We start from the raw sequence: 13673 nt of genomic DNA, 5'->3' as shown, positions 1-13673 counted from the left end.
CCTTGATTCTCTGCTAACTTAATGTGTGCTCAGCTTATTTCTGATCCAAACTGTGAGCCAAATTATCTGCAGAGGTCTCTTCCTCTCCAAAAACAACAGACCCAGTGATTTAAACCAGTAAAACACACAGAATAAAGTCGCTGAGAGGTTGCTAACTACGGTGGCTGACGCAAGACATGAATGGCCCTATCTAGAGCTAGTGTTTGGTTTGTCCGTTCTGGTCTACTGTAGAAACATGGCGGTGAAACATGGCGATCTCCCTGGACAAGGACCCGCTCCCTATGTTAATATAAATGGCTCATTTTATGGTGACAAAAACACAACAATTCTTATTATCAGATGATGAGCTGAGATTAATTAACTCACTAAACATTAGTTACTGTGCTTGTGGATGTCAATTTTATTTATATCTGTTTTATTGTCTCCTATTTTATTACTATAATGATTAACTTAGATATTAAAGTTCAATTTTAAACAAAATAACTGGTGTCTTTGGCACTTGTGTGCCTGTGCTGGAGCCTCGTGTCTAATGAGTGAGACAATTTGGCCAAGAATTCACCTCTTTCCTTTTGGGAAAGCAGAAGGAAGGCATATATGGTTGCCACAGTTGGAGCATATAGGCATGTATGGCTGTGGTCTTTATATAGCCACACTGCCACAAGGATTATCACACTGGACATGACAACTGGCCTTTGTTCTCTGCATACACCCCACTTACATACACACCAGCCCACAGTCTTGACCATATCACTGGGGATCTATAGATGTATCTGACCCCTGTGGATGCAGCTGTCCTACCTGTCTGCCGGTGTCTGTCCCGGGCTTCGCGGTGTTCATTATGTCTGTAAGCGTCTCTGTATTGGTGTGCCAGGGCCATGTCTTCTAAGCGATAGTGTTGGGGTCCCACTTGGGGGTTTGGTGGGTGGGGTAGGCCGTTGGGAGGGTGTGTGGGGAGGCCATTGGGAGGCGGGTGAGCAGGAAGACCCGTGCTGGGGCTGAAGCGTTGACTGGGGCTGATGGTGCAGGGCCTTTTAGCCAGGTGCTCCGGGTGCAACCCATCTCTGTCCGAGCTGTCTTTGGTCCTGTAGAGGAGGGCGGGAGAGTGGGTTAAAACACGATTTTAAAGTATATGTAATGGCTTGCCATGATGCCATTTAATTTAGCGTAGGAGCGTACAACTTTTATATTCTTTAAAGACAATTAGGTCAAGCAGTGGGTCAGCACCACACAGTTAGCAGAATACAGCAATGTTGTGGTCAAGACCACATAAACCAAGACCACGTCATGACCAAAACTAGAGAGATGCTAAGAAGCTGAAATCAACTTAACCATCTTTATTCATTGCTCTTTTTTGTGCAAGCAATTTAATGATATCCCTGCAGTTGTGGTCTTGAAATGAAATGCAGAGTCCTCTTTGTCTTTGACCAAGACAGGACCAAAGCCTCCAAAAAGTGGTCTTGAGACCAGGACTGATATCAAGATCTACAACACTTGAAAACAGTATCAAAGCATAGATCCCAAGTAAACTGCTGTGTTAACAAAGAAATGAAAGGATAGAAGTTCAACTGTTGGGACACAGAGCCTGCAGCATTTTTCCAGCAGTGGGATGTGTGGTATATTATGGTATACAACAAAAAACATCTTTGTTGTACAGTTGAGACTTTATCTGCCAGTATGCCGTACCCTTGCACAGCCAGTCTGCATCTCTAAAGCTCTGTTTCCACTACCACATTTACCATTATTCCACAAATGTCCACCCAAAAATCGATTCAGCTGCTTCAGATAAATGATGAACCACTCAGAAACTGTTTTGATGCTCACATGACTACCCTCATTTACAAAAAAAAATCTCCCACAACATGGATCATTTCTCAACTCAGTTTTACTCAGAAACAGATTTTTGACACCACGTTAATGTCTGAAGGGAGAGAAATAACTTTTCTGCGGCCAACTTCATTTTTCTCCAGTTAGTCCATCAGTGGCCTTGCCAGACCACAATGAGTAATGCAAAAACTGTGGGCTGGCTTTGCCAGGCTAAGTATGCAATGCCAGTGTATTACTTCATAGTGTAGGAAAACATGCCCCAGCAAAGACCAGTATGGCCTAAGAATCAGATCAAGGGGTTAAAAAACTGCCTGCTGTAAAAACATGCCAAACAAATCAACAGATGTGATTTACTTCATGATGCCTGATTGGTTTTGTCTGTGTCTACCATAAACTGTCATTACAATTTATTTTCAAAGATTACATTGTGGACCATACATGTCTGAGAAGCCTCTAGCAAAGAACACAAACTTGTTTTGTGAATTTCAACAACACATGGCGCATGCAAACACACACTCACACACATGTATCCCTGCTGAGAGCTGCTTGTTGTTCAGTTACAGTAAGGCAGTGCTCCACCAAAGCTTTTGCACAGCTGTACGCCATATGTATCAAACAAAGCCAAGTCCAACTGTACACCCTGCGTCTCAAGCGCTTAATCTGAATATATCCCTCTGCCGACTCTTAGATTGCAAGTATTTCTCCCTCTCCCTCCCACCCTGCTCTTGGGCTTAAGGGGCAATATGGGCTGAATGCTGTGTGTTTGGCAGATGTTTAGTGACACTCATTTGTGTCTGTGTACTTTAAGTGAGTGTGTGTATGTGTGTGTGTGTGTGTGAGAGGTTGTATTTTCAAGCCATCTGGACAGTTTAAATGGGAGTGTTGATATTAATCTGTTTAGCTGGATGGCAATAGCCAGGCATTCGGATGCAAATCACTCTTTATCATGCCGGGGATCAAAGGCGAATAAATGCAGCGCTGCCCCATGTAGATGAGTGTGTTTATGTGTGTGTGTGTGTTTGGTTATTCATGTGTATATTTGTGTACGTCGGCTATACTCGTACACATCCCTGGCTCCAGTATCTGACAACACAGAGGAACAGCTGGCGCGAAGTAGGCCCTGCCCCAGCCTGAACCACCCTCCCCCTCCTCCGCCGAGCCCCTCCCGCTGTGTATAAGCCACAGGTCAGGAGGCGGAGGTGTGCAGATTACAGTGGGATTGCACGTTCAGCTCCAACCCTCAGTCCCATCCAAACCACCACCTCCCACCTCCCCACACCCCGCTCAGGATGTGCTCAGTGTTACGGTCAGCACATCACCATCTGGACACATCCCTGACATATGGACAGCTGCTGGGAGCCCGCAGGTCAAGCAGTCGGAGAGAGCAAGAGAGAAACAGAGAGCAGGAGAGGTGAAGAAGTGATCAGAAAAGAAGGACAGTGCCAGTAAGAGAAGAAAAAGAAAAGGGAGGAAAGGGAAATGCCAGCTAATTCTGTCTTGTGTCATCTTCTTAGCTGGGTGAACAAAGCAGAGCGCTGGGGAGAAATGTGGGACAACTGCAAACCGTCGCCCACTGTTGGTCTTTCTGTCTGTCTTTGGGTTGTGCTGAGGACATTTACTGTACTTCACCCCCGCTTCTCTTCTCTGTCTCTCTCCCTCTCTTTTGCTTCTCAGATGCTCTCTTTCTTTTCCTACAGTGCATTTATCTCACCCCTCCCTCCCAGACAGGTGGCAGAGCCAGCCTGGCATCAGGGCTGTCCAGACTTCCGCCTCCCGCACAGAGGATTTATAGCCTCCCCTTGTCGCTTGGCATTCTGAAATACCCTGAAATAATTCATATATAACAGTGTGTGTGTGAGAGTCTGCCAATAAATGTGCGTCTCTGAAGTCTGCATGTATATGTTTTCTTGTGTTTAATGGAGATATGCTACCTGTCAGGGGTCCTTCTTTTGCCGTGCTCATTCATCTCCAGCATGATCTCGGAGGAGTCGAGGGGCGAGCTGGCATTAGCGTCCAGGAGAAGCTGCTCGTGTTGGGCCAGATACTGAGCTGGAGTCTGCTTGGCCAACCTGGCACAGTGAAGCAACTCTCTCTGCAGCAGGGGCAGGTTTGCCTTCAGTGGTAAAGAGAGGGGAGACAGACATCTCTGGATTAGGAATGAAACACATTGTTGTAGGAAGGATATAGATTTATTGAGCCGATGTAAATGTAGAGTGTTAAGTGGACAAGAGGTGAGCTAGAAACTCATGGTGGAACAATAGATAGATGGGGTGAGAGTAAAATAATGCCAGATTAGGGATGGAGAAAAAAAGAAAGTGATAGATGAAGAGACAGGATGAGATAAGACAGGTCCCTTGACACCTTCCTCTGCCATGTGTCTCTCTCTCGCTCTCTCCAGGGTGTGCTGATGTGTATAGCTATTGTGTGTGTGTATGTGTGCGTGTCAGTGCTGTCAAATAGCTCTCTCAGACCTGTCCGGTTGATATAATGCAGCCATTGCTGCAATGTCCCAGATGTGGAGGATCATTGCACGCCAGGAGGTCTGACACATTCACACACAACACTTTTAACACACTTTAAAAAATGGACACTCATTCTTAAACACTGTATACACCCATAGATTTCAAGTTTTCCCTTCCCGGACCCTTTCTGTTTGGAGGCAGAAGAGCACAGAGGAAAGGTGCACATACAGTGTCTCCACACACACACATACACACGGTCCTGAACACTGGCCATATGGACAGCAGCGGTAAACTCTGAGAGTGTCAGTTTTAGACATTGGCCCTGATTTATCTCACATTAAATCTGTGCACAAGCATTTACCTTCAGGAAGGGAATGACAAACGGCCTCAGAGGGAAGTTGGTGGCCTCATGAAGTTTGGAGTGAAACTCTTCGATGGTGAGAGTGGAGTTCTGCCCGAGACAACAGGGAAAGTTAGACAAAGAGTGGAATCAGGAGACAAACTTTTACAACACCCTCAAACGGAGCTGCATAAGTCCCACATGATGATATTTTTTTATTCTGTTTACACAAGATCCACATCCTATGCAAACACAATAATATTTAGCGTGTGCAAGTCATTATCTTTTGTATACAAGATAAAAAATACCAGCTTTTGGAACTTCATAGGTGCCCGATGTTAAGTACTAAGCATAAACGTACAGTAGGCTAGACACAAACTAAGAGGAAAAAGAGCTGCTGAATTAATTAATAAATAAATAGATGCAGTAAAAGAATTCATCAAAATAATCCCACTTAAAAATAATCACAACTTACCACCAGCCCCAGCACAAGGCTGCGCACCCTCTCCCCAATCTCAGGCGATATGTCGTTGCCAAACTGCTGCAGCGTGGTCAGGAAGCGCTTCAGCTTGCAAAGTTGCCGGGCACCGCAAGCCGGCGGGAGCTGCTGGTTGGAAAGCGAGGCCGTCGACGACATGGCCGGCCCATTACTGAAGCCGTTAGGAGTGGAGGGAGCACCGTTCAGCGATGTAGGAGAGTGGCTGCTCCCATTCAGCACTGCAGATAAACAGACAGAAGGAAGAGACAACGTGAACTGGGTCAGTAGTTTTGAAGAGGCCTGGGGGGCATCTGACAGATCTGGGGGCGTGATGAGGGCAGACGCGCTCGCATCCCGCTGATAGAGAAGTGTGTGGTAAAGATTAAATGTAAGTAAAGCGCACAATAGACTTAAATTCGACACCACGCCTGCGGTATATGATGCACATGGTGACTTCAGAGGTGCAAGTTTGATTGAGCGCAGTGAGTGTGGGTTTCTGTGTGTGTGTTTGCGGTAACTTCAGCTGTCTCACAAGTGGTACCAGTTGACCCACACCCCCACACCCCCCTCCCCCTCCATCTCCCCCTGTATCAGTCTATTCCACCCTGCTCCTCACCCTCTCCCCCTAACTCACTCACTAGGACACAACTATAAGAGGAACTTGTTAAAGAGGTGCCAAAAATAGTCCTGTGGCCTGTGTTACTTTTATTCCAATAGCAGGTGTGTAGCTAAATCTGGCCCTACACATGTCCACCAGCTGAAAGTAGATTTGCAGCTTTAAGGTTCAGAATAGACTCAGCGTTCACACACATATATAATCAGTCACATATTCTTTGTTATTGCGGCACAAACAAACTCACAAATAGCTCACAAACACACGTTTGACCTTTACCCTGCTTTCATATTTTCATATCCGGGCCAAATGAAAACATGCAAGACGTGATTTACATATCAAAAATGGTTCTGTTTTTCCATCTCCTGTCTGTTGTCTGTATGTCATATTCTTTAACATACATTTGTGTGCATTACATCTATTTAAAGAACTAATGATGTCAAAACAGAAAAAGCTTTCTCCCAGATTAAAGAAATCATGTATGTACCTGTAATTTAAAGATTGTATTTCATTATAGCAGCATATGCAAGCACTTACACTGAGCCCAGCATCCAAACTATAATTTTAAAACCACTGAAACAACTTAATCTTTTCAAAATGTATTTACAGGACTCCGCAGTGAGCCATTGTGGGCTGTAACACTATACCTTGCACTCATACTTGAAAACAAGACTATGTACAGTTTAGTTGTTCAATAATATAGTTCCTGCGTGGTTCCCCTCAGGCGCGCTTGAGAGTCGTGTGGGATCGAGCCTGAACACATATGGACTAACCCATGTGATCCCGACAGGCAGCACTTGTGTTCTGGTTTTAGAGCGAGGGAGAGGTGCAAGGAGAGAGCTCCACTGCTGACCGCCCGCCACAACAGGTGAAACAACATGGCCTGTCATTGCTATATAGGGAAGAAAGTAGTCTACACACCGCAATGGCAGCCTGGCCATCGCCGCCTCAACCAGCTGGTAAACAACACATACACACACACATGCACACACAATGCCACAGCCGCACTCGCACATGCGCTCAAAGACACTTGTCCCACTAGCAAGGGCATTCTGCACACCAAGAGACACACACTTACACAGAGAGATGCTTGCAGAGACACACACCTGACACGCAAGTGACTCCAACACTTGTTCAACAGAACAGGGAAGAGACACATATTTGGAATTTCTCTCGCTTTGCACAAGCATATAAAGTGTCCGTGACAGTTGACGACCATGTAGTCCACTGTATGACATGCAGTTGTAGTGTAGTGTAGTCATTTGGGTAATTTATTACAGATTGGTGGGTGGATCACTTTATCTTAACATGTAGCAGGTCTCAGTAACACACTGAAACATAGTCAATGAAATGCTGTTGTAACAAGAGTTATATGTCAACTAGACTTAAATTTTCGGAGCAAATTTTAAACAGGTTTAAGAGTTTTTAGGGGCAGTAGTTGGGAACTGACAGGAAACAAAGGGAGAGGGAGACAAGGAACTACATGCAACAAAGGTCCCGGTTAACCTCTAGGCCACAGGTTACCCCATTTTAGTGCAGTTTTAATCTATACTTAGATATGCATACCAGCTCTGTAGAGAAGCATAATTTGCAATTACCAGCTCACATAACGATGGCTACCTTCTCCAGTGCTCACTGTGAAATGAAGAGTAAGAGCCAGCTCAGCACGCCAACCAGCTCACTGTTTTTCTCACACCTGCCTGGTTAACTGCTTGCTGACATGATGCTTCCGCACAAAAGGATCATCTTCGAGTCAAAGAAAACACCTGTATGACTATTGATGGCAGACACACATCTTGCAGTTGAAGTGAACTTCAGGTGTAACTGATCTTAGAAAACAGTAAAAAAAACAAAAAACAAAGTACTTACTTGATTTACTGGTAGCGGGGGTGAATGAAGCATTGCGATTGGTTGCTTGGCTGACCGCCGGGGGTGGAGGAGGCATGGTGGGTGGGGTGGACCTGGGCTGGGTTTTCACATCCGCAGGTGAATCTGGCATTGTTCCAACCTTCTGCACTCTGCTACCTGCGATATCATAGGGAAAAAACAACACAGTCATCAAGATGGAGCTCCAGCATGAAGAAAAAAATTTAACGTTTCATTAAAATTGGAAACAGCACTGGAAAACACCCAAATCTGCAGAATTACGAGAATGGACAAACACAAGGGCGTAGGTTTCATTTGAACATTGCGGAGGACACTGGGTTAGAGGTTCTCCACCAAATTTTCAATGGCAAATGGACCGCACGTGTATACCGCCATTCTAGTCTTCTGACCACTCAAAGCGCTTTTACACTACTGAGTCACATTCACCCATTCACACTAGTGGCTGAGGCTACTATACAGGGTGTCATCTGCTACTCAGTAATCATTCACACACTCTCACAACTTGGGATTCAGTATCTTGCCCAAGGATACTTCGACACGCGGACTGGAGGAGCCAGGATCGAACCACCGATCCTCAGATTAGTGGACGACCCGCTCTACCTCCACCTTAAAGTCCTCTACTACATTTATGTTTATTATATTTACTGCTCATGTTCTAAATATTGAGGGGGACGTGTCCCTGCGTCTCCCCCCCCAAATCTACTGCCATGGACAAACACCATGATAAAAACAGCTTTATATGAGTTTATGCTTAACAGGATGAGTAACAGAAACAGGAGTAAGGAATCAGTTTGGGATCTTTTTTGCCTGTAGTATGAAGTGTGTGTCCCAGTCATAACTAATACTGTATAAATATGTTGTGTAGATATTTTTCGTAGTCTTGCTTAATCAGTATGTTCCTATATTTTTGTTTGTCTCTTATGCCACTGATGTTACATTTATTGTAAGCAAGAAGAAATGTCTGTGAAACATTGTATGGTTTTGAACGAAAGATTAAAGCAATATAAATCTGAATTATCAAAAAATAAATAAAAGTGGAGACAGCTGGTTAAGGTGGAAACCACCGACATTTTCACCTGGGAACCATCGATTGTTTCCTTAAACCAAAAGCCCCATAAAAAGAACCAAAACAAATCAATGCAGGGAGTGGAAATGAATTCAAACTTGTATTGTGTCTCTCTTGTTGGAGATTCATGGGCCTGGGAGACATACAGTAACACCTGCTCACTCGCTCAGCTGCTGCTGACTGAGAGCCCCCCCCCCTCTCTCTTCCCTCTCTCTCTCTCTTTCCCCTTCACACATACACACTCCTTGTAGCTCTGACATCCCAATCAGTGCCCCTCCACTGTAACCTCCAACCCCCAGACACACACACACACACACACACACACACACACAAACATTCACATGCACACAGTCCTCCCCGCCTGTCCCCTCTCGTCCCCTAGTTCAGACAGCCGGCTTGACAGCCAGTGACAAGTGCAGCTGGATCTGCTGCTGTCCATCACCGTGTGGACTGGCTTTCAGCAGCGCTCCGTCCTGCTACCAGAAGCCTCACTGTCCTCTGCCAGACACCCTGCCAGCACCAAACAAGGCAAGGCCAGGCTGTGTAGCGTGAAGGGAATGGATGGTACAGCAAGGGACATGAGAAGAAAACATGACACGGGGTGGATGTGTGTCAGGACTGTTGCCTTACATTCTGCATTTGTGACCTCGTGCAGTCTATACATACAGTGCGCCTTCAACACAAACATAGTTATGCACAAATGTAGTTGATGAGGTGGGTATACCACGAGGTAGATATGTTGGTTACCAAGGAGAATGTGGGTATACTCTCCAATGTATTCCAATGACTTTTTGGATGATAGGTGGTTATGCTGTGAACAGCCAGAAAAATAGGTGGGTATAACCTGTACACCTGCGTATAAGCTCCACTACACAAGTCACACTATATATACAAGCAGCAGGTCTGTTATTTAGTGATGTACCTCTGGAGTGTCTTTCTGTCTATGTGTCCGTCTGTCAGTGCAGCTGCTGGAACCAAATCTATCTGCGATGTAAACCTGAGCTGAGAGGTGTGATGAGTTCTGCAGCCTGTGCGAAGATAGCTTTAGAGTATGTGTACATGTGTGCGACTGGCAGAGGGTGCAATAAATGTGCGCCGCGCAATGAAAAACAATGAAATCAATACGCAACACAGTTTATATATTAGTACATAAACGTGTGTACTTGGGTACTGGCGCTAAACACCACCATTAAGCGGAGTAAACACATGCATTCATAATGAAAGAGTAAGGACAGAGGGCCATCTTCTGTGCTCTAGCAAAGCAAATGTAAACCACATTGTAGACTTTATGTGGCATTCATTGATTCTTGACAGCTCTCTTCTCTCTGTTTTTCTTTCCGTCTCTTTCAGCTGTCTCTTAATGTATTACAGGAGGGAGAAATTAACTGTTCTCTCAAATGTGGAACACAAACACAAGCTGACGAGAAGCCTGATTTTACATTTTACATCCTCGTGCGCACAGAGTGGCCCTGTCGTGAGACTAGGCTTCTGCAAATGACGGGAAAAAGGTTATTAGGCAGTTATCACACCTTATTATACAACTAATAATAAAAATAATACCACCACCACTCTTGAAACCAAACAGCTGAAGGCCTTTTACACATCTGAACACTGTTTAGAAACCTCTTTTACAGCTGCAAATACATTGTAGTCACCAACTGACATATTAAGTGACTCTCACATAATGTGTTTTTCATTTCGCCCCTCATGAGCCAACTTTGAACCCAGTGTTTTCCTCCACAAAACCCCTGCCTCAGTTGGTCTCAGTCCTTGGTGTTAACCTATTTCTGAGAGCTCATGTAGACGCGTTCAACAGCTGGTGTCTGTATTTAAAGAGTGCCACTCTGGAGTGTGCTGTACGAGGGCCATTGACACAGTGATCCTCAAGAACACGAGGGGCACTCCGCTGTTTTCCCCCATGCCAGACGCACTGAACATAAACACACAAGGTTGTAGATGGAGGCAGATGGGGAGGGCTGGTATAAATAGATGCAGCCATTCTCTTCTAAAGAACCCTAAACACACAAACAGGCTCTCTGTGCTGCCGAATTGGTTGGCTGCTTCCTGTAGGGAGGCAGCCATATGTTTCAGTAAACCTCCTCTTTGATCAAATTTACTGTGCCACTGTATATGCATATTGTAGGACTTACATGTGGTGGGCTATACATCTTTACGAGAAACGTGCATTATAATAACCAATCGTACCCTCATTGACGAGTCTGAAGAATGAACAAGAGCAGGGCGCACGTGTGATCAAAAGATCAGGATGGCCATAAAAATCCCTGTTTACATCACAGCTATTTTCGTCACTTCTTCGAGAGGAGCGGAGGATAAGGGGACCATCCTGTCTGTCTGTCTGCTCCCACCGTGGGATTATAGACAGCTGTTTAATCTGACCAGCCACAGGGACAGGGCACACACATACGCACCATGCTCTGGATTTCACTTTTAATACATTAGGAAGTCTGCTAGGTCTACAACCCCATCTGTGGCCATCTGTGCTCCCATTGTGCTTTGTGCTGAAGGACGAAACACTCAAACTGAGAGAAGGAGATAGCGGGAGCGAGAGTTGAGTGCTGAAAGCCCGGTACGTCTTATACAGACACTCAAGGATGCCTTGTGCGTAACAATCAGACGCCGAAGGCCACTGGCCAAAGCTACTTGACGCCCTGGGAATGAGAGAGGGCTACCAGGTAAAACAGACCTGTGGTTAAAGGTTCGGATCTGGACTGGACCCATGCTCCTGTCTGCAAGCTGCTCTATTCCCCCCCTGCAGTTTTTTTTTATCTATCTCTCTGAGAGGAGCCACTTTGGGATCGATACAGCTGAGAATAGATCTGCTCAGGATACAGATTTGTTGCTGTTTGTCCCAAACACTCACCACTGAATTTTAGGCTGAAAATAAAACAATGCAGTCATTACCTACCTCTCTGCCGCCCTGTCTGTGTTTTTCTCTGTTTCTCCAACTCTCTGAACAGCTGTATGTCTGCACGTTTGACGTAATCGGGGCTAAAAGATTGCTCACCAAAGAAACAGTCTGCAGCCTGAGTTCTAAAAATGTTCTCTGTTTTCTACTCTTCCCCTGTGCCATGATGAAACAAGATGAAAAACAAAAAAGAGACACACAAAACCACCGATCATGTACTGTACGACTGCGCACACACACAGCGGAGTGGTTTGTCTAACTTTCTCAAACCATTTTTGGGGTATCATTATAGATTTAAGAACACATGCCTTCTTTAAACCCTTTCAAAACAAACACAGATACACATTTACAAATGAGTACCATCACGTCATGACAAGCCATTAGAGGGCCATTCAGATACATTTTGGTCTCATTTCACATTGGCATATGTCCCATTGTTGACTGTATGCATCTGTGTGTGTGTGTGTGAGTGTATATGTGCATGTGTGTTCGTGCTTCCACTGGAAATACAGCTGCAACTTATTAGCTTTAGCTAACCGCTGCACAACAGTCCCCTTAAATCTCTCCTGTCTCTTCAATCTCTCGTACTCCGCAGAGACTCTCGCCAGTGACCACATAGCCCTAAAACTCACCCTCTGTCTCTCGCTCCTTACATCCCTCTCTCCCTCCCTCCCACTGTAATTCCCCATGTCTCCAGGAATGCTGTTGTTTTTAATTTCTCCCAGCTGCTCTGGCTGGCTGCCCGGCCGCCTGCCTTCCCACATCTGTTCCCTATCAGGCCGCTGAGGAGTCCACACAAACAGAGCCTGAGCCCCTGGCCCCCAGCCTCCCACCAGGCCTTCGTATCAAAACATGGGGATTGTAGCCCTGTGCCCTGGACCTAAGACTTGGGGATACAGCACCTTCAGCACCCTCCACTCTCATTCTAGCAGCCCAGATGCCATTCAAAAGGAAAAGACTGCTGACATCAATAACACACAACCGATACATCCTCCTCCTCTGAGTAGGAAAAAAATCTACATACGGAACATATTTTCTTTTTGATAAATCTATATTTTAATATATGCCTTGCTATCAGTGTGAAGTCTGAACTGTGTCACAGGTAAGATGGGAGTGTGTGTGCATGTTTGTGTGTGTGATTTTTTGCGTGTCAGCACACAGGCTGCTTCTGCAGACAGATCCCAGACTCTACTTCATCTTGAGCTGATTTAGAGTTCAGAGGCTTTAAAGCCCTCACTAATGACAGGGTGGGAGACAGGCCTGAACCGTACATGCACACACACACAAACACACACACACAAATAGATACACAGATGTACGCACACATGTTTGCTGAATGCATATGCTCACGCTGCGGACACAAACGCATATTTCCCCTATGTTACTTGAGAATCCCTGTGATAGTACACATGCAGTGCCGGCTGAACAAACATGTTGAACAAAAAAACAAACTGGGGATGGTGGGGGTGGAGGGGTTCTCCTTAATAAGCGCAGACAAAAGCCCTCCTGTCTTTGATCAGATTACCATGAGCAAATCATTGACAAGTTACCAGTTTTTCCAAGTCAAACGCTTTGGAGCAAAACATTTTCTTTAAAAAGGGCAAACTGGCGAGAAAAACAAGGATAACTGGAGCCCAGGCAGGGAGTGAGGATGGATTAAAGACAATTTATCCAGGGCTGGAGGTGCTAAGGGTAGAGGAGTTGTACTTCTGTCTCTCTGAGCTGCAGGGATCCTGTCATACAGTGCTTATATCTGTGAAAGCTGTTATTGATGTAATTGTATTGAAGTTCTAGCGACCATCTGTTCTCCTTTGGGAGGGCCTGGCTCCTCTCGTCGGCAGTGAAGTGGTTATGTGCAGCATATCACTGCTGCCGACGTGCTCGCAGAGAAAAAACTTCCTTTTCAGATTTTCCCAACGGCTGCTAATAAAATCCAGATGCTAGACTGGAGCTGTTTCTGCCTCGCTCCCTCGCAGCTCCCTCCTCCTCCTCTCCTCCTTCTCCATCTTCTGTCCTTCTACATCTCTTCTCTTTGTCCCCCCTCCTCCTCCTCCTCCATTTCCCTTGTCCTTCCACA

The 13673-nt window shown here is 45.5% G+C and overlaps 1 protein-coding gene across 9 annotated transcripts in view; it reads right to left on the bottom strand.

Annotated features, from left to right (window-relative positions):
* Nucleotides 1-13673, bottom strand: part of cbfa2t3 (CBFA2/RUNX1 partner transcriptional co-repressor 3) — a 47416-nt gene that overhangs the window by 12511 nt on the left and 21232 nt on the right. For all 9 annotated transcript variants that reach the window (XM_050069126.1, XM_050069275.1, XM_050069357.1 and 6 more), the window contains exons 2-6: nt 7587-7742; nt 5102-5343; nt 4648-4737; nt 3756-3937; nt 799-1082 (exon numbers count right to left, since the gene is read on the bottom strand). In XM_050069126.1, the coding sequence (XP_049925083.1) occupies nt 799-1082; nt 3756-3937; nt 4648-4737; nt 5102-5343; nt 7587-7742 (954 nt within the window). The remainder of the gene's footprint in view (nt 1-798; nt 1083-3755; nt 3938-4647; nt 4738-5101; nt 5344-7586; nt 7743-13673) is intronic.

This window comes from Epinephelus moara, chromosome 1 (genome assembly GCF_006386435.1).
Source record: "Epinephelus moara isolate mb chromosome 1, YSFRI_EMoa_1.0, whole genome shotgun sequence".
Taxonomy (NCBI): Eukaryota; Metazoa; Chordata; class Actinopteri; order Perciformes; family Serranidae; genus Epinephelus; species Epinephelus moara.
The sequence above is the reverse complement of the archived record's forward strand: the minus strand, read 5'-3'. Positions and strand labels throughout refer to the sequence as shown.